The sequence below is a fragment of the Rhea americana genome, unplaced genomic scaffold (genome assembly GCF_003343005.1).
Source record: "Rhea americana isolate MKP2758 unplaced genomic scaffold, rheAme1 scaffold_278, whole genome shotgun sequence".
Taxonomy (NCBI): domain Eukaryota; kingdom Metazoa; phylum Chordata; class Aves; order Rheiformes; family Rheidae; genus Rhea; species Rhea americana.
This window is the reverse complement of record NW_028186399.1, coordinates 870,339-889,985: the sequence shown is the minus strand read 5'-3', so window position 1 is coordinate 889,985 and position 19,647 is coordinate 870,339. Positions and strand designations below refer to the sequence as shown.

Here is a 19,647-nt window from a genome sequence, read left to right as displayed (position 1 = left end):
CTGCTTTTCGGAGCCGGGGGGCAGAGCCCTGCCCAGCTGCCCTGCCCGGCCCGGCCGGGATTTGGATTTACGCACCGGGGCYGCGCGCGCGCCGCCGGCCCCGCTAACCGCCTTAAGGTGTTGGCTCGCTCGGGAGGAGGGGAGGCCAGCAGGCTTATTTGACAAATGATTATAATTGCCTTTTAGGAGCAGATAGCAAATTGATTTGCTTCCTCGTCCGAGGCCTGTAATCGCTTCATCACTTTAAAATATTAATGCTATACTTCTTTGCTAGTTTCCCAATTACCCTAATTGAAGGCAAATTGGTTAAGAAGGTGCAATGCAGAGTATCAGGGGGTTTAGTTCACTCAAATGACAGTTTTAAACCTCCCTAATCCTATTAGGAGGCAAAGCTGCTAACGCTTAGAGACGCTGCGTCAGCTTACCGGGGCGGTGGGGCCGGAGGCGGGGGTCGGGGCCGGGGGCGGCCGGGGGCCGCCGGCCTCACGTGACCAGCTCGGCCGGGATTTATCACTTTTTTAGTTCATTAAGAGGCCTTGGGCAGGCGGGGAGGAGGCAGCAGTGACCCAAAAAGGTGTCGAGCGGGAGGCAGGTGGCAGCGCAGGGAGGGGGGGACACAGGACGATTAGCCAGGGAGACCTGGTGGAGGGTCCTGACCCGAATCCCCCCCCCACTGCCACTGCCGTCGGTGCCGCCGGCCCAGGCCCAGCCTGTGCTGGGAGCCCCCGTGCCGCCCCACTGGGAGCACTGGGAGCTGGCGCTGTGGCCCTGGAGCCTGCGCAGGGATGGAGGAGCCTGCACCAGGGTGGGAGTCGGGGGGCAGCGAGGGGCGTCCCGGTGGGGCCGGGCCCTGCGAGCCCCCCGGCTCCCCTGCAAAATGCTCGTTTCGGGTGGCAGCGCCCCGGGCTCCCAGCATCGCTCACCTGGGCCACGAGGACGCGAGCGCCGGGAACACCGCTGCGCTGGGGCCGGGGGACCGGGGGGCCGGGGGGGACCGAGGGGGCGGCAGCCCTTCGTGGCCACCCTAGTGCGTGGGGCCCCAAGCGGTGCCGACGCTGCTGAGCACCCACCCTGTCCTGGCCCGGCCCCCGCAGGGTGGCAGAGACGTGGCGTGGAAAGGGGGCTCCAGCGGGTCCCACCCAGGCCCCGGCTCGGGAACTGGCAGCTATGCGGCCCCGTTGCGTTCGACGGAGCTTGATTTGTGTCCCGAGACGGGAGATTTTGCAAGATGGGTGGAAAGGCTGGACGGAGGGAAGCAAGGATGGCAGGAGCGGCAGGGACAGCAGGGATGGGAGGAATGGCAGGGGTGGGAAGGATGCAGGGATGGGAGGGATGGGAGGGTTGGCAGGGATGCAGGGATGGGAGGAATGGCAGGGATGGGAAGGATGCAGGGATGGGAAGGATGCAGGGATGGGAGGGATGGCAGGGGTGGTGGGAACGAGGAGGCTCCCGGGGGTCGAGGCCCCGCCGTGCTCCAGCCGTGCGACATGCGATGCCTCCGTGGTCACCGGCCCCTCGGACCGGCCGGGGGAATCTCCGTTCCGGCACCCGCTKGGGAGCAGCGGCGCCTGCGCGGGGTCCTCCCAGCGAGCCCGGGYGCTGCCGTGGGCTCACCCCAGCGCCTCGTGCAGCCTCGGGGACCGTGCTGCCCCCTGGTGCCTCCTGCCCCTTTCCCCATGGGGCTGAGTACCCCGTGCACTTGGGAACCTCCTTGCTGGAGCTGGAGCTGGAGCTGGAGCACTCAGGCAGGTGCTGAGTTGCTCCTGGCAGGAAATCTGAGGCTTGTAGCTCTCGTGGCAGTGATGAGCTCGGCTGCACCATTCCTGCCTCACCCTAGAGAGGACCTCCACCCTCCCCCAATTTCCTGACTGCAGCTCCAGARATCTCTCCGTTGGGATCCACAAGGGGATCCAGGGCTGCCTGGACCTCGGGCCCTTTCTGCCCTTCTCCTCCTGGGCTTTGTGGGCTAAGAATACTTCACCCGGCATTGCAAACCCAGGTGCCAGGTAGGAAGAGATTACGGACGTGGAGCGGGGACTTGCCATGAGCAAGTGTCTTGGCTGGGGACAGAACTGGTTCCTGCCTGACACYGCTCTGTCCCCTGCCAGCTCYGATATCCTCCGCGCCGGCTACGAGACAGTCGTGCTCACACTGGTGGCTACCAGAAGCCAGCAAGAAACGTCCTGCCCAGGCCTGGGGTCTGCTGCATCCGGCGGCTCGCTGCCTTCGGGCACCACCTCCTGCCCCTGTCGTCGGTCCCAGGCGCCGCGGGAGCTGTGGAAATCCTGAAGGGAGCGACGTCCCGGCAGGCCTTTCCGGAGCAGATGGCCCTGGCGTGGGGAGGACGGAGGCCCCTGGGCTGGGGCAGCTCGAAGCGTCTTTTCTTTCATGCAAACACAGCGTGACTCCCCCGGGCCCCGGCCCCGGCTGGGAGGTGCCGTTTGGGGCCAGTCCTGGTGGTACATTTTACAAGGGTTCAGCTAGCTTAGTCCTCGGGGACARGCGATTCAGGCAGATTAGACCTCACTAAAATAAGCAGGTATTAGTGATCTCAGCAGCCTGCAGCCTTCCGGGGCCGGGTGTCTGCGAGGCAGCATTTAAGCTCGTGTTACCTGCTAAATGCTCATAAAAGGGGAGCTCTCGCCTAGTAGATAACCCCAGGATGCGCGGGATAATCTAGCCATCCTTCGAAGGGATCCCCTTGCTGCCTGGCTTTGAGGTGCTGAGCAGCGAGGGACCCCCATGCTGGAGCAGGATTGCCGCCCGTTGCCGCGAGCCGTTCCAGCGCGGATCCCGAGGGATGCCCCAGGCGGGGCAATAGCTACTGCAGARACAACACCCAGGTCCTGGCAAACGCCACCTTTATTGAGCCGAACGGCGAGAGAGGCTCCAAAGGMGCTTCCTAGCAATGAAGGGGGCTGGCGGGAGCAGCAGGGCCTGCTGTCTGCCCTGGGTGGACAGACGCTGGGACAGCCCCGTCCCAGGGAGCTCACGCGAGAGCAGAGCTGGGCACATCGCGGGAAGGGAGGTGCCCAGCAGCACCTGGCTGCACGGGACCCAGATGTCCTGGCACCCGCCCAGGACACCGTGTCATCTTAGCAGGCAAAACCAGTGATGTCTGGGAATGTTTCTGAAGAAGAAAAAGCGGTGGCTAGGGGCAGGATGAGGGCTGCAGGACCCACGCCTGGAGATCGGCATGGCGGATGGCTGTTCTTGGGGTCAACGCACCAAGCCTAGACCCAGTCACCTCTGTCCKCCTGGGCACTTGGCCAAGGACACCCACACGGGACACACACCCACTTGCTGCCGCTCACCCCATYACCCACAGATGGGATGTCAGGGCTGGGGCCAGCATCCCTGGCAGAGTAGAGGGCTGGGGAGCAGCTTGCAGGCTGGAGGACCATCAGTGTCCTGCTGGGTGTGGGGAGAGCCAGTGGTACCCTGTGCCCACCGCTARCATGTGACAAAACCCCAGGCATCTCTAGTATCTATGTCCTATCAGTTCCCTAAGGGTTCAGTAAGGAATTTAGGGGAATTTAGGAGCCTCAGGGGATTTGTGGAGCTGGGGCTGAGCCCTGATGAAGCAGGTCTCATCCACTGGCCATCAGATCACCAGCACCCATGGGTGGGAGGGGCGTCCAGTCTAGAGCAGGCAGCCTGGTGCTACATCATGGAGCATTTCTCCTTCACCTCCTCCACGGTGTCCTGTGCCCGGCCTCTCAGCGCCTGGAAATCCACCTCACGCAGCTTCGTCAGAAAGGAGAGCACCCCATCTTCCTCCTCCTCCTCCTCCTCCTCACTTCGCACCATGGTGGCCAGCTCCTCCGGCAGCTCCACAGAGCCGCCTGCCACATGCAACTGGGCATCGTCCCGCTCATCCTGCAAAGAGGAGACGGTGTCAGGGCTGCAGCCAAACCCTGGTGCCTCCTAGCCCTGGGGCAGCCCTCATGGTTGCTCTGGATGCTCCCTGGCTCTGGGGCTCCTGGAGATGTGGGATGCTTGTAAGGATGCCAGAGCTGTCCGGTGCCAGCTTCACACTGCGTACGGGCAGACAGGAGGGATGGAGACAGCAGCTGTTTGCTGCCCTCTTCAGGAATCACCTCCCATCCCGGGGCGCCATGGGGAGACCCGGCAGCCGTCCGGCCCAGGGTTGTCCTACAGGGCTGAGGGTCTGGGACCTCCCGGGATGGCAGTGCCTCGAGGCAGGGGCAGCATCCCGCTGAGGATGGCTGGGGTCCAGCCTTACCTGGGCCAGGYGGTACTTGTCACGCAGGTGCATCCGCACGGTGGCCCGCTCTGCTTTCTTGTGAGCAAAGGCCTTGTCCCGCTCTATCCTGCAGCGGAAAGCACAACGCTGTCACGGCAGCTGTGGCCGAGTCCCAGTGATGCCTTGTGTCTGCCTGGTCCCAGCTCCCCATCCCCTGCCCGCCATGTGGCCGTGGTAGCTGTGGTCTGGAGGTGAGGCCAGAAGGGTGCAAAGGCACYGTGTGAGGGTTGCAACTGGGGGCTTTCAGGGCAGGGCACCCACAGTGCCCCTCCAGCCCCAGTGCCTGGTGGAGATGCTCAAGGAAGCTCCTCTCTAGAGGGACTTGCTCCTTCCCCCGTGGCCTCTCACCTCCCTGACACTGGGCTAGCAGGTCCCCAAATCATGAGGACATGGGGAAGTAGGACCTCAGCGCAAGCCCATGATGGCCTGTGCGGTCCCTTGGAGCCRTGAATGCCGGGGTGACAGCAGTGGTGGGCACCTGCTGCTCCAGGGCGGTGACACCCAGGGTGCCCCCTGCCCCCTCCAGCGGAGCCAAATTGCTGGCCCTACCCTGTGCCAAAACCCATGGCCATAGGGCAACGCTGAACCCTGAGAAAGAGCCTCTGAGAGGCACAGCGACCCCCCCTGCCCTGCGCCCATGCTGCTCCTGCCCCTCGTTCCCACTGCCTCCGCCCTCTCCCCTTCCCGCCTCTGGGACAGGCTGCCACGCTCCCCCCCCCCCGCCCAGGACCTTGGGAAGCAGGCAGAGAGACAGGGGAACCCCAGGCCTGGTCCTTCCTAGTGCATGGGGGACTTCACTGACACTACTGGCACTGACATTGCTACCCCAAAGAGACTGGTGCCCCCAGCAAAGCCTTACTTCTCCTCCAGTAGCTGCCGTTGGTACTCCTCAAACTCCTCACGGGCCATGCCGTTGGGTAGAGTAGCTGCCTTCCCATCCTTGGGGGGCTCCTTGGGCTCTTCCTCAGTCCCTCTGAAGCTCTTCAAGGCTGTGGTGAAAAAGGTGGCCATGGGTGGGTGGCTACGTGGCACCCCAAGGTCCCTGCAGTGCCCAGCGCCACCAGGTCCCTGCCCAGGGGCTGCTGACTGCAAGGTCAGCGGGATCGGCTGCCCCAGGGGCTCCTGCGGATCAGGGACGGATTAAGGCATTAGGAGGGGAAGCCACAGACACCTGTGTGGCAAGACCTTCTTGCACTGCTCTCTGCACCCRAAGGTGCTGCCAGCCTTAGGGGACAGATTTCAGGTGGGCCCAGAAACCCMGGACAGCCTTGAGGTGACTTGCATGCTTGCAGCTCCCTGCAGCACCCACTGCCTTAGGGCAGGGATGGTGGCATGGGGGGACCACAGGGTCATGGGACACCCCAGGGGGTTCCAGGTGGAGCCAGCGGGTGCAAAGGAAGCCCTAGGAGAGGGCAACATAAGTCCTTGGACTCAGCAAGATGAGCCCAGATGGGGCCTCAAGATGACAGAGCTGGGCAATGTGGACTTGGAAGGAGTCAACAGAGCCCAGGTGCTCCCAGGGTCCAACTGAGAAGTGCCGAGAGTGGGTAGAAGCCAGGCCAAAATGCCCCTCCTRCCATCAGAGAGGCCCATTAGCAATGGAGCTGCTAGTGATGCTCCTCTGGCCTCCCTGTAGCCCCCTTGCACAGGTCCCTGGCAGAACACAGTGCCCACAGGGCTGGATCCAGCTGTGGGAGCCCTGTGCTGTGGGCCCATGGGTGCTCAAAAGCCACCCCTGTTTGCTTGGCAGGGTTGGAGGTGTGAGAATCCAGTGTAGGGGATGCAAGAGGATTAGCTGGAAAAACTCAATCAAGGGTTGAAAGACTGGAAGGGAGACAAGACACTGGGCTGACACACACACAGAGGAACACGTACCCCCGTGCCCCTGTTAATCCGTGTTCCACCGAGACGTGGAGATTGCTTGCGAGTCAGTCCMTGGCCAGGGCCTTCCCGCGGCCAGGAGGATGTGCCTTGCTCCTGTAATCTATACGCAAGCAATTTCCCATACAGAGTCTGATTAAAAGAATAATCCCCAGCCGCACACAGAGCCGCGGCCCTGAGCTGAGAGTGGCCAGGCTGTGCTGGGAGAGGATTCGAGGGCCAAATCTCCAGGGTCCCCAGCAAACCTTCCCTCTTGCCTTTGCTGGAAGCTGAGCACTGTGCTTGACCCCAAGCTGGACGGCTCAACGGCAAGGGATAGGCCTAATTTGAGCCCAGAGGCTTAAAGATGCTGTTGAACTAATTTCTTTGGTTTAATCAAAAAACCCAAATCCGGGTGGTTTATCTGGCTGTGCTTGGTGACTCTGTTGGGTGGGCCTGGGTGATGGCCACTGGCCACCTTGGGCATTAGGCTGTCCTGGGAGCAGGTTTTAATCTTCAAGAGGGCTGATATATCCTGTCCCCATTGCCAGGAAGGTGCAACTCCAAAATGGTGACAGTCCCCCCAACACACCCTCACGCATGTGCACCCAGCTCTGTCAGGGAAAGACACAGCTGGGTCTGTCTTCTCCTGCCCAGGCTGGGCCCCAGCCCAGCTCTAGGTAGGGAAAACTCCTGAGGGCACTAGGGATCTAGGGACACCCACAGCTTTGAAGTGTCCTCCAAGACCCCAGCCATTAATACCCCAGCTCTGAKCACAGCTTGCACCCAAGCTGCAGCTGCCAAGGGGTCCATGGAAAGCATGGCAGGGCCATGGGGGATGAGGGCTCTTAGTTTAGGGCCAAACAATGGGGCGAATGCTGAAGGAAAGCTGCTCCATGGCAGCACATGCCCCATAGCCTCTTGTAGAGCAGGGCAGGGCAGGGCAGAGCAGGGACTCCCAGTGGCACCCAGCCCTGTTGCATCTCCCTGCAAGAAGCCACAGCAGGTCAAGATGCCCTGGCTGAGTGCAGATAGGTGATCTGCAGCCAGCAAAAGCAGCCAGGTGACATYGGTCCATGGTTCTGCAAGGTGGCTCACGTGCCATGGCTCTGGTGGGTGCAGTGTATACGTGGCTGGCATATCGCAGAGGGGGTCATGCACAACCAGGACAGTCACACTGTGCTGGGGGGTGACAGAGGCAAATAGGGGCAGAACGACCCTGGTCATCGGCACCAGCCTGCTCAGCCTAATTATCTGGTAAACAGACAGGTTTTGGGGGCTACTGGATGCGTGCATCCCTGCTTCACACGAGGCAGGTCCTTCACTCCACTTCCACCAGCCTTCCCAAGGCAGGGCACAGGCTGTCTGGGTTCCTTTCCCACCTGACCACAGGGCTAGGAGCCATCAGGACAGCCTTTAGCCAACAAACACCATTCTAGGTGGCCCAAACTATGGGCACTAGGCCATGTGTACTGGTCCCACAGGCTTGTCAAGGAAGAAGGACTCCATATCAAGATGGAACAAGGCTGTTGTCTCCTCTTCAGGCAACCCAGAGGAGGAAAAGCCTTGCTGAAACATCTGTCCCATCTTTATTGGGAGATGGGTGTCCTGGGCCTCCACGCTGCCCAGATGTGACGTGCTCCCCTTGCTGTGCTGYTTCCAACCCTGGTGTGTCCAGAGGGTTACTGGCCATGAGCCCTGGGCACTCTGGAAGGGGGAGAGTGGGTTAAACATCCCCTAAATGYTTCAGCTCCTTCTGCAGCTTCTCCGTGAGTTTCTTGAAGGAYGGTCGCTTCCCTGGCTCCAGCTCCCAACAGCTTTTCATCAGTGCATAGACAGTAGGTGGGCAGTCCTCAGGGGCCTCCATGCGGTACCCCTGCTCCAGCATCTCCGTCACCTCCTTCAGGCTCTGGGAGGAAGGAAAAGTGAGGTGGGACATCTTTGCTCCCCTTTCCTGCCCTGCCCGAGGCTCTCACTGGCTGTTGAGGGAGCTGGGATCTCCCCATCCTGGCCCACCCCTCCTGCCTGTCCTGCAGCCAAGCCACTGTGATATCACCCACATCACTCATCTCCCAATACTGTGAGAACTGGGCCAGCCCAGTGCCTCATCACACTCACCATCTTGGGATATGGCGCCCGGCCGTAGGAGAACACCTCCCACAGGAGGATCCCGTAGCTCCAGACATCTGACTTAGAGGAGAATTTCTGCARCGACATGAGGGAAGGGAGTCTGAAGCCACCCAAAAGCAGGCTAAGTTGGACCTGCCATYCCTCCCCCAAGCAAAAGATGGGAGAAATACTGACTTTCCCATGCAAACCTCTCCCCTTTGCCTCCCGGGCTGCAGTGACCTAGGACTCTTCTTGTTTCCTCCCAAGCATCTGACCTCAGCCTGCAGCCAGTAGGACACCCTTTCTACCTGTGACAGCCCTTTGTCACTAGTAGTGCCTTGTGTCTGATGCACTGTGCTTAGCATCACCTTAGTTGCAACATCCTGCAGCATCCCACAGGAGCTGCCACAATTCTCTACTGTGCAAGAGAAGCATGCAYTGTGTGGGAAGACAGCCCAGACCCTAGGAGATGTAGGGCTGGCTGCAAAAGACACCATCATGGGGCAGCAACCCCTAAGTGTGTGGTGTGGACGGTGACAGGGTTGAAGTTGGTGGCTACGGGCAGGGGGGCCCCAAGGGGACAAGCTGCTTTATGAGAGTACCCCCAGGCACCCAGCCCTTTCCTCCATCACTCACGTTGTGTTTAAGGGCCTCYGGAGCTGACCACTTCACAGGCAGCAAGGTGGTATCTGTGCCCTTTGGATTGACTCTTGCCAAACCGAAGTCACTCACTTTGGCCACATTCTCTTCAGAGATGAGGATGTTACGGGCAGCGAGATCTCTGTGCACCAGCTTCTTGGACTCCAGGTAGTCCATGCCCTGGGCAATGTCCCTGCAGCAGCCAAGGCAAAATGCAGCCTTATCATGTGTCCTCTCTCAGGGCTGCCCAGTGGGGTGGCACAGAGAGCGCCAATCCCCACTGCTGCTCTGGTGCAGGGAGAGGAAACCTGACTCACAGAGCAAACTGGAGGAGCTGCCTGGTCTGGATGACCGCCCGGCCCCGTGTGCGTAGGAAGTTCACCAGGTTCCCCTGACAGAGAAGGAGAAACACGTGAGGGCAAAAGGGATGGGGCTGTCTAGAGACTTTACCTGCCACCGGGCCTTCACTGTCCCAGTCTTTCCATAAGGAAGAGATTTCACGACAGGCACTGTTTCCTGAGAGTCAGGCCGGAGCTAGCCCCAGGCAAGTTTCAACTAAGACCCAAACCAGGGATTTTGTCCTCAAATCTGAGCCACAAAACATCCCATCAGCCAAGGCCTGGCTGTGGCAGAGAAGAGGTGCTGGCCTAGCCTGCTCTGGGGCCAGGCGCTCTCACCTTGCTCATGAACTCCATGACGATGTAAAGGCCATTGTGCAGGATCACACCAAGCAAACGCACCAGGTTCTTGTGTCGGACCTTTCTGAAATGGGAAGACCAATGTCAAGGGGGTGCCTGGAGGATGGAGCTGAACTGGTGCCAGATAGTACAGTGGCTTCTGTAGGGATTAGGTGTGTATGTGTGCTTGGGGCAAGCCCTTGGCATAATGGGGGTGATGAGGGGACGCTGGAGCRCTCACATCTTTGCAGTCTGGTCTTGATGTGGGACTTTGCTGCATGGGACTTGTGGCTCAAAGGTAACCTGGCCCCAGCTTCTGCCCTTCATCTGGTGCTGTAGATACCCTGAGCACAAGCCCATGGCCATGTCCTGGTTTGGGCACCGGAGCTGAGCACAGGCCCACAGTGGGACTGTCTGTTTCAGTGGTACACAGTGATTTAAACAGCAATCCAGCTCAGTGCTGGTGGGGCAAATGCTGCTGCCTGGATTGGAAGCAGGCAGACTGGATACTGTAAGGTCTCTTAGAGTTGGAAACTTGTCCTCTGGGACCTTCAAAGTGCAGCCTCTCTAGACCCTCTGCTCATCCCTGGGGTCCAGGACAGGGACAAGTTGTACATACCCTCTTGCCACCCCTCCCCACCGGCCACATGGGGCACTCACGTCATGGCAGCAGTTTCAGCAAGGAAGGCTTGGGCAGTCACATCACACTTGATGTTCTTCACGGCCACCTTCTGCCCCATGTATTCACCCTGCAGGACATCTGGGAAGGGAGTACGGGGGCAGATCAGGCACAGTGCTGTGCTTGCTGGATGGGGTGAGCCCATGGGCCAAGCTGGCTGCTCCCATTCCAGCTGAGCCCCCTGAGCCACAGACTGGTCAGGACAAGCAGAGAGAGAGAGGGCCCAGGAACAGCAGCAGCGGATGCTTCTTGGGATACTCAAGTCTGTRTAAGTGGGGCCACTGGTGGGTTAGGGTGAGACATGCATCCTTGTGGCATTAAACATGCTGGGGTAGTGTGTCCTGCCCATGGGGCCAAGTGGGAATGTGTCCTCCAGGATGAGGATGGGAGCCGTGTGGGGGCAGTGGAAAGGATTTCCTGCATGCCATCTCTTGCTGTCACCCTTAGTTTGGTCTCTTGGCACAAGCTAGATGGCAAGGGTTCATGGCAGCATCCATGGCCTGTGGTAAGTGAGGACATGGGGGATGCTCTGGGGACATCTCTGGGGTTGCCCAAGGGGAGGGGACATAGGGATGGAGGGAGTGGCCTGACTGCCCTGTGTTGTTACTGTCCCTCCCCTCCCATTCTAGGTGCTGCTGGGACTGGACCAGCCCTGACTCATGCTCCTTGGCCACAATCAGGCCATTTCCAGGTGTCTCTATAAACATCCAGCTCCACCTCTTTACCTACCTCCAAACTCGCCTTGCCCAATGCGGTCTCCCAGTGTGAGGTGCTGTAGGTTCAGCAACCAGCCAGCTGAGGACAGGAACAAGAGCAGATTAGCAGGGCCACACAGAGTTTGGACTGTGTGTCCCCCAAACACAGACCTGGCCCTTCTCCCACCATCCCCTACCTTTAGCCAGCTCCTCCTCAGCTGACTTCATGCCGATTTTCGGTTTGGGTTTCACCAGCTTGGTACAGATAGCTCCCTGTTCCTTCATGTAGTGCTGCAGAAGGATGAACACACAGAGATGATGCTGTGATAAGGTAGGAATATCCTGCCCCAGAGCATACGGCTCCGCTGAGGGACCAGGCTCCACTCCATCCCCCAGRGCCCTAGCTACTTTGGGGCTCAGAGCTGTCCTGGAGACAGTCCTCCTAAGATGGTGTAAGAAGATGCTTCCCCCACCCATTGCCTGCTTCCAGCTCCTGTGGGAAATCACTGCTCCCCGCCCTGCGTGCAGCTCCCTGAGCATTAGCCGAAGCTAATGCTAATTAGCYGGAAGTTGTCCTGTTGCCCCTGGTGGCACCAAGGGCTGAACGCTCCACAGGATGTGCGGAGCAGACACTGCTTCCTTCTGCTCTGCTGCAGTTTTAGAAACAAACTGTTATTCACGGCTTGTGGCTTGGTCCAGCTTCCTGGGCCTGGTTTTGCTACGGGTGTGGTAAGGGAAACGCCGTAACGAACTGAAAGCCATAAGGGATGCTACYGAAGAGCTGGGCGGTAGCTGTTATCCCAGTGCACATAGCTCCCCCATCCCYGCAGCACATTGAAACCCATGCAAGCTCTATGTGCTAGAGCCCAGCTCCAAAATGAAAATGGCCTGCAACAAAGGGACTTGACAGAAAGAAGTTCAAAGAGTAGAGCTGAGGATAAGGCATTTGCAAAGAGGTAGTTTCCAGAAGCTGAGAAGCAGCACAGAAACACTGCCTGGTGGGGCAAGACAGCTATAATGGTTAAAGAGGGCCAGGGGAGCTATAAGGGGAAAGGACACATCCAAAAGCAGAAGTTACATCCAAATGAAGAAAGTATATGAGACTACAAATCCACAGAGATGAAATACAGAACAGTAATAAGACAGGACAAAAAGAGATTTTGAGGAACAGGTTGCTAAGAGCATGAGAGCTAATAATAAATCAGCCAGCACCGGGAAGTCCATGAGCCTTGCAGAGTTGGCAAGCCGGAGGTGACAGGGTTCCCAAAGGCAGTGAAACCACTGCAAAATGCCTCAACGAAAGCCATGGTGTTTGCTATGGGCAGCGAGGCAGGTCCCCTCCATTCAYAGGGGATATGCTAAAGAGCCTTTCTCAAGCATCAGTAGGAGACCTTTCAAAACAAATTGCTAAAACAAAGAGTATTGAATCTCAGGGTAGGATCTGGTGCTTCATGCTGCACCTATCACACACCATCCATGGTAGGAAAGGAGGGGAAGAGGCAATAGCAATCTTAACTTATCAAAATGCCACAAGCCCAGTGGCTGCACGAAGCATCAAATTAGCAGGAATGTGGGGAAACGTGGCCCCAGACAGGGCATCAGGGCTGCTRTGGGTACAGATGCTTCACAGGTAAGACATGGGGAATGCAGGCYAGCAACTATAGTCCGCACAGGAAAAGGTGCCCAGGGTAGGGATGAATGGCCAGTTCTTAGCTGAGGCCATTCCTGGGGCATTACAGATCTGTTCAACCCACCCAAAACCAAYTTGGAAATGGAGAACCAGCAGCCTTTACCAGGGATAGGGAATTATGCAGGATAACAAAATCAAATGTAAACCATGAACAGTTGCAGAAGGCTCCTGAGGACAATGGAGATGAGGTGACAGTGCTATGAGGCACAGAAGGCAAAATAACSCCAAGTTCACAGGGTTTGATAACTGCTCTGTGAGCAGCTTAGCTCAGTGTTCAGGAGCAATCAAAAACTCCAACAGTCCTGGCCTTGATGGAAATAACCAGGAAATAAAGGGCAGGGACCTACCACTGCTCTGTGCAACCCCACACAGTTCAAACAGGATGTAATGAAGAGTCAGGAGAGACTAATACCAGCACATAGAAGGCTCCCATTTGGGGAAGAGATCCTGCAAAGCCTGGGGCCCTGTTTGCAGCCAGACTGGCTCTTTGTGCCCTCACACAGATGACAGTGTTGGTACAAGGCAGGGGAATCGGAGTGGTCTAGACACTGGTGGRTATGAACCATCCTTGGTCCTCTGCACAGGATGTCTCATCACTGTGTGCTGGGCTGATCTACACTGACCACCCTTGTTCYTGGTCCTGGCCAGCCTAGGGCACTCAGTTCTGGTGGGTTTCTCATCCCAAGGAAGGGGCTCYAACCTCAATCATGTCGATGAGGTTGCAGAAGCGCTGCTCGCTGTCAATGCTCAGCGTGTTTTCCTCGTATATCACACGGTAGTGGATGACCTCCTTGCCAAAGCTCACGCACAGCACGTAGTCACCAGGGTGCCGGATGGATTCACGCACCAGGAACAGCCCGTCCTCAGGAGGCTGAAGCTCCTGCACTGCCTGCACCCCTGAGATCTTCCCATGGAACCAGCTGGGAAGACAAGAACATGGAGCCTGCTGATGTGCTTTCCCCACAGCTCCAGCTCGAGACAAGGAGAGTAGAGCTCCGGCCAACCCTCTCCGTGGCTATGCAGACCCAATGCCATAAAATCCCCTCCTCCTAAGTCCCACTCAAGCTGGGTAGCTGCAACCAGGGGCCTTCAGAGCCAGATACCGGCCACAGCTAGTCCCTCTGTCACCAGGGCATGGTCACAGCCTGGTCTGCCCCCTAGCTGCCCCACAGTGCTGGGGCAGAGCCACCCAGCCTAGCATCTGCCACTCCACACATCATGCGGGGCAGGGGGCGGGAATTGTGTAGGATCCACTTGCTTTCCTGGCTGAGCCCAAGTCTGCAGGCCGAGCAGGTCCACAGGGGCTCTGCTGGCCCCCAGCATCCATGGGACCCCAGTGGGACTTGGCTGTACTCACGGCATGAGRCTGAGCTTTGGGTCCGCCCGGATGGCTCCACGCTCCCGCAGCGAGCTGGCCGCCAGCAGCCCTTCCTCCCCGGTATCATTGTGCTTAGCGTGGTACCACCCTTTGCCCTGGCAAGGAAAGAAGGGGAATGGGTCTCAGTGCCACAGCTGGCCAGCGTGAGGGAAGCAAAGTAGTGACCTGCACACAGCCCCTGGCCYCTGCTGGGAAGGAGGGACCCAGCTCTGGCAGCTTGCTCTGAGGCCCAGCATCACTGCGGTCACCTCCCTCCATTCACGGCTGCTGCCAGCCCCTCTCCCAGGACACCTTGTCTCTGGGCCCTCGTTGGTTCACCTCCACAGCCTCGATGATGGTGACCACGTCTCCCTTGCGGAAGGCCAGCTCTCGGGCCTTGGGCTTGGTGTGATCRTGTTTGGTGACACACTGTGTCCCTGGGGCCCAGTGTTTCTGCAAAGAAGGCGGCAGCATGAGCAAGGATAGTGAGCTGGCATGTCCCCCCTCGCCTTCCACAGCCATTAGGGTCAGCCTCAAGGACCATTCCAGCCCCTAGGTGGGGCGACTGCTCCACTGACGTGAGATGCACATCAGCCACAGCAGGGGCAAGGGTGCAGGGCACAAGTTCAYTGCTTGGCTGTCCCTTTCTGCGCCCTGCTGTGCTTATGGGTGATGGGTCACCCTGATGCTGGCAGGGGAAGTGCTGGCATCCTTGCGCCAGCCTGAAGGGGATGGTACCACTGTCCAGGCTTCGGATGCTGGGACATCCGAGGTAGGTCTGTTCCCTGTGCAGTCTGCGGACAGCAGGGACAGRGGGAGCTGGTCCTACAAGTGCCATGAGTCTGGACACATGGTCCATGCAGAACAGAGCAGGGAACAGGGGGAGCATCAGGCCAGCTTGAACAGGATTTGTTCTCTAGTCCTGGTGCTGCACCCAAGTGCCWGCGCCAGCCTGTGCTCATGCACCCAAGTGCAAGCGGGGCATACAGGGCTGTGCCCACAGGCACCCATGTTCAGGGCTCATCCTCTGCACTGAGGTAGCTCCGCTCACCCCAGACATGCTGGCTGTGCTGTCAGTGCATCAGCAACTTGTCGTCTCCCAATGTGGCCGTCACCTGAAGAGAAGAAATGGAACAGGCCTRCAGTGAGACAGGGGAGCCAGGCCACCTCCTCGAGCAGAACCATCCCACCGAACGCGCTAAAGGGGGGTACGTGCCCCCCGGTGTCTCCCTGCAGAGTGACAGGAGCTGAGCTGCAGTCCTGTGGCTGGCCTTGTCCCAGGTTGCTCCTGCCTTTCCTATAAGCTCCTTCCTGGCTGACACTGCCCAACAYGGCACCTCTCAAGGCTCTCTGTTGCCTGGGCCAGTCCAATGCTATGGGGAGGAAGAAAAAGGCCCAGAGTGCTTCAGAGCACACTGCCAACCTTCCCTGTTCGGGTCTGAGGAGGCTCCTGTTGCCCCACGTGGGAACAGGATCCAAGTGTCCTGGCCCCTGCTGCATGCTCATACCTTGGGTGAGTTCCTCTCTCTCTGGGTTGCACCCATTTTTGGCGAGTTCAGAGCACTGCCTTGGCTCTAGAGGTCCCCTGGGCCCTTTCCTGGCTCTAGCTAAGAGTGTCAGGAAAACCCACCACAGCCCCAGAGTCTGGTAGGAAAGAATGGTAAGAGCCATTTCACCACCCACCGGTGCTGCTGCCGCTATGTGAGGCCATGGCACCGACTGCGGGGCCCAGGGGGAACATGGTTTTACCAGGAACTTCTTTCTCACCTCCTGTTTCAGCAGCTCCCAGTCATCAGGGTCACGAGAGCCGGGGCTGGGAGACGCGCCGGCTGCGGGGGCCCTGCTGACCTGGGATGCATCAGCCCAGTATCAGGGCTGCCTGAAGGAGGGCTGTTGATGGGTTAAGCTAGGACAAGGCAGGATTGTCACATCCTCAGGCTGTGGGATGACCCTGCAGGGCCCCCACACTCCCTGTCATCAACTCATCACGCTGGGATGATCACTCCCACTGCACATCTGCCACCTCAGATGGCAGAGACCCTTTGGGGGTCTCCAGCCCACTGCTCATATGCAGAAAAAGTCCCAGGCAGAGAAATGGGGTCCCAGAGGATGCACAGAGTAGGCCCCTGGTTCAACAAGGCAAAGGGCTTTGCCCATCTCAGCAAAAAGATGCTCTGGGGCAGGGATGGGGCTGCCTCAGATGGAGGGCATGCGGCAGTCGGCCCCCCAGAACAGGCTGGAAGCACTCAAAGCCCATCCAGCATGTCCCAGGGGACCCTAATACTGGGGTCACTGCCTGCTCTGGGGAATACATGTGCCCAGGTTCCACTTCAAAACTGTGAGGCTTCAGCTGCCAGCACCCATTTCTTCTCACCCCAGAGCCCTTCAWCTGCAGTGCCATCTCCCTGGGAAGGTGAAGGGACTCCATGCGCAAACCACCCTCTCTGTGATGCCTATACATCAAGCCAGTCAGCACAACCCTGAGACCCTGCATGGCCCCTCGCTGGCAGARGAGACAGCTGTGCCATGGGACAGCCCAGGGTGCTGGACTATGTTCGCTGCGGCACGGCCTAACCCGCTATACGCACAACAGGACAGGAGTATGTTGGCCCAGCAGCTCCCCAGTTCACAGCATCATCCAAAAAATCGCCAGGCTTTTAAAAATGAAGTARGGAGTTCCCTAAGTTTTCTTCTGGTTTCAGAGCCCTTCCTCCAGCTCTGTTTTGCTGGTTTACATTTCTTTCCATCGCTGCAAAGCAGATGCTTTCTCTCCTTTTCTAAAGGAAGGATTTCTTGTGCATTCACATGACTCACACGCTTCAGGCTATATAAAAGAAGCCATCTGATGAGACCCATGTTCCATGTAGGCGAAGCTGAGTCGTGCCCACCTTACTCCTTCCTACCGAMGCACTAGAAAGTGTGAATCTATCCCAGGAGCTCAGTGCTTCTCTCTGTTTTCAYGACTGCCAAATGGCCAGAGAAACTTCCAATGAACAGGAACGTGGGAGGAGGGGGAAGTGATTTTATTCATGCACTGATCTTGGTGCTCAGCTAATACAAGAGCCTGCCAATGTGTGTCTGGGACCTGATGCTACCTGCACCACTCTCTGGAAAATCCAGTTGGGAAGATCTACYGTTGCTTGGAAACTTCCAACAACGATGATGTTTCCCCTGCTTTCTTGGCYTTTCTCCCTTCAGCTCTGTTTCCCTTCCTCTCAAGGGTGCTGTCAGGGTGGTGCACCCATCCCTGACCGCAAGGTCAGACCTCCCTGCACTGGTCAACGAGTGCTCTCACTTCCAGGAGGCAGTGAYGCCTCTGGCATCCAGCTGAGCGGGGGTGAGAGGCACACCCCAGATGGCTGGCTGAGGTGCGGGGGCTCAGTCGGCTCCCTGAAGCTGAGATGACAGTCTTTGCTCTATTCCTCTTTTGGAAGGTGAGTCATGGTCATTCCTCTGCATCACAAGTGGTAAAACCCAGTCTGTATCAGYGACTGCAAGAATGTGAAGACTTACCATCCAGCTTCCATCCACCGTCAGCCAGAATCCAGAACAAAGTAAAGATCCACAAAAAGGGACAATTGCAGCTGTTTCAAGGCTAATGTTGCTAGCCAGCAGATTTTTTCTGTTCCAGAAGCCACCTTCAGCTAGTACAGACATCCTTTTGTCCTGCAGCCCATCAGTGGCATTGCCAGGTGCTTTTGGATAGAGATGCAAAGCCAGCAGCCCCTTGCATATTCCCCCATAGACACAGCAAAGTCCTACCTGCTGGGATGCAGGTGAGCTATGTGTAACACATCCAATGCAGGTAAGGACCACCTGGGCACTGGCATCTGCACCATATCCCTTGCTGCAGTGCAACCCAGGCCTCTGCAGGAACACGCAGGAGGGATGGACAGGTTCCCTCCATGGTACTGAGATGTGCCACTTCATCTAGGACGGTCAATAGCTGCCCTGGTGGTTTTCCTTCGTTTTTTACTTTTCCATGTCAGTTATTTCTGGTGCAAAGCAATAGCTCTTTGCTCAGTTCTGGCTCCATGTGTGTGGGAGCAGGTGGCCGAGGTGCTCTGTGCTAGGCACTCACATGCATGTCTTCCCCTCTTCCCATCTAGCACATCTGGTGAACCTGGTTTGAGCCACTGCAAGGCCTAAGGGAGGTACACCACCAGATACCCCCCCCCAAACAGATATCTGTCCCTAGGCGAACTTGGAGACCCTTCTGTACATCAGCCCATACACCAGCTAACATGCAGGTAGATCACATTCTTTTTAGTGCCACTTACGCACCTTGTCATAAAGCAAGAATTATACTTGGAGATCTTTAGTCCGTGCAGTTCCCACCACTAGAACGCATCTTCCCACAAGTAGGATGCACGGGCAGAAAGCCTAGGAAGAGGCTCTCTACCTTTGTCCATCCCCTAYCCACCTTTTCTGAAGCTGTTCCACATTTTTTAACCAGCAAACCTGTATGTTTGCAATGAAGTACAGAAATACTCTGAGTTTCAGTTCTGAACCTCCCTGAYCCTGCAGGTTTTAGACTTATTTCCAGTTCACAGAGTGACTCCAGCTGAAGAACCACCATGACTCAACCGTACCGTGGCAGAYGAGGGGCACACCTATTGGCAACCTGCACTTTTGCACTGAAACTTGAGCTGGATATACTGCGCACACACCTTTGAAATACAAGCTGSAGAAATYCTCCTGTTTTACAGACATCCCATCRCACTAAGGGGTCACTTAAACAAATGCTGTGTAGTTCATTTRTTGAATAACAAGTGACACCTGGCTGTTTACCCCACCAACCACAACACTAACATTACATTCATCTCTCTACCAGTAGAGCAGACATGACAACATGTCACCTGCTCTCAACAACTCTATCAGACCTTTACACTTACCTTCCAGAAATGCCCATACAAGGCCTTGCGGGCAACGATGTCTCAGGGCTCCTCACAACTAAGTCTGGACTCAAATCCCTGAATTCCTGGAGAATAAATCCCTTTTCATATGGAGCAGCAAAGCTTTATTTTCAAAGACATGCTCTGAGAAAAAGCTACTGCGTTATTTCCTGATTTCTCTTCTGGTTAGCGCTGCAGATGCGGAGTGTCCTGGAGGTCCTAGTGCCTGCCGTCTGTATAGTCAAACATTAATCAGAGATGACTCATTATTTGACAACGCTTATCCCAAAATGACTTCTACCCTTCGATAGCACAGGAACACACCCTCGCTACAGAGACATTGCCAGATCTCACATCCTACAGCATTGTGTAGTACTCTCAGAAAAGTAATGATCAACTATGCAAATAGAGAGAGATCAGCTGGTATAGCCTTGATTTCCATAATTAGAGCACCTACCTGAGTAGCAGGTGACTGTGAGTGGCACCTGCTCTCCAGGGAGACTCAAACTTAAGAAAGGACACAGTAGGACCACAGATSCCAATGTTTAATCCTGTCTCGGCACCAAATTTTGTGAGATTTATGGGAGAGTGATTCAGGAGCATGCATGTGCCTTGACCACTCTATATGGGATGGAAACCACTCACAGACACATCACAGGCTGAAATGGGTAATTGCAAAGCCCAGAGAAATCCTTAAATGAACAACGCTGTCAAATGGCAGGAGCTTATCTATATCCTCCAGCATCTGCAACTAGACCAGAGGGAATAATTGCCTCTGC

The 19,647-nt window shown here is 57.2% G+C and overlaps 2 protein-coding genes across 4 annotated transcripts; both read right to left on the bottom strand.

Moving 5' to 3' along the window:
- Nucleotides 1–2,882: 2,882 nt before the first annotated feature.
- LOC146593880 (complexin-3-like) lies at nucleotides 2,883–5,278 on the bottom strand. Its single transcript, XM_085308522.1, has 3 exons — nucleotides 5,127–5,278; nucleotides 4,247–4,334; nucleotides 2,883–3,879 (listed from the first exon to the last, which is right to left on the bottom strand). The coding sequence occupies exons 1-3, from the start codon at nucleotides 5,276–5,278 to the stop codon at nucleotides 3,664–3,666; spliced, it is 456 nt and encodes a 151-aa protein (XP_085164648.1). The 3' UTR covers nucleotides 2,883–3,663.
- A 2,356-nt stretch (nucleotides 5,279–7,634) lies between these two features.
- On the bottom strand, nucleotides 7,635–19,249 carry MATK (megakaryocyte-associated tyrosine kinase). 3 transcript variants are annotated; one of them, XM_085308518.1, is made up of 13 exons: nucleotides 18,869–19,249; nucleotides 15,025–15,088; nucleotides 14,313–14,426; nucleotides 13,974–14,089; nucleotides 13,317–13,536; nucleotides 11,124–11,217; nucleotides 10,961–11,026; nucleotides 10,213–10,312; nucleotides 9,553–9,637; nucleotides 9,193–9,266; nucleotides 8,873–9,068; nucleotides 8,246–8,332; nucleotides 7,635–8,036 (listed from the first exon to the last, which is right to left on the bottom strand). In XM_085308518.1, the coding sequence occupies exons 2-13, from the start codon at nucleotides 15,031–15,033 to the stop codon at nucleotides 7,854–7,856; spliced, it is 1,344 nt and encodes a 447-aa protein (XP_085164644.1). In that variant the 5' UTR covers nucleotides 15,034–15,088; nucleotides 18,869–19,249; the 3' UTR covers nucleotides 7,635–7,853. The 3 variants fall into 3 exon arrangements, with proteins under 3 accessions (XP_085164644.1, XP_085164646.1, XP_085164645.1); XM_085308520.1 differs by lacking the exon at nucleotides 8,246–8,332; XM_085308519.1 differs by lacking the exon at nucleotides 18,869–19,249 and having other exon boundaries at nucleotides 15,025–15,094.
- Nucleotides 19,250–19,647: the final 398 nt, after the last annotated feature.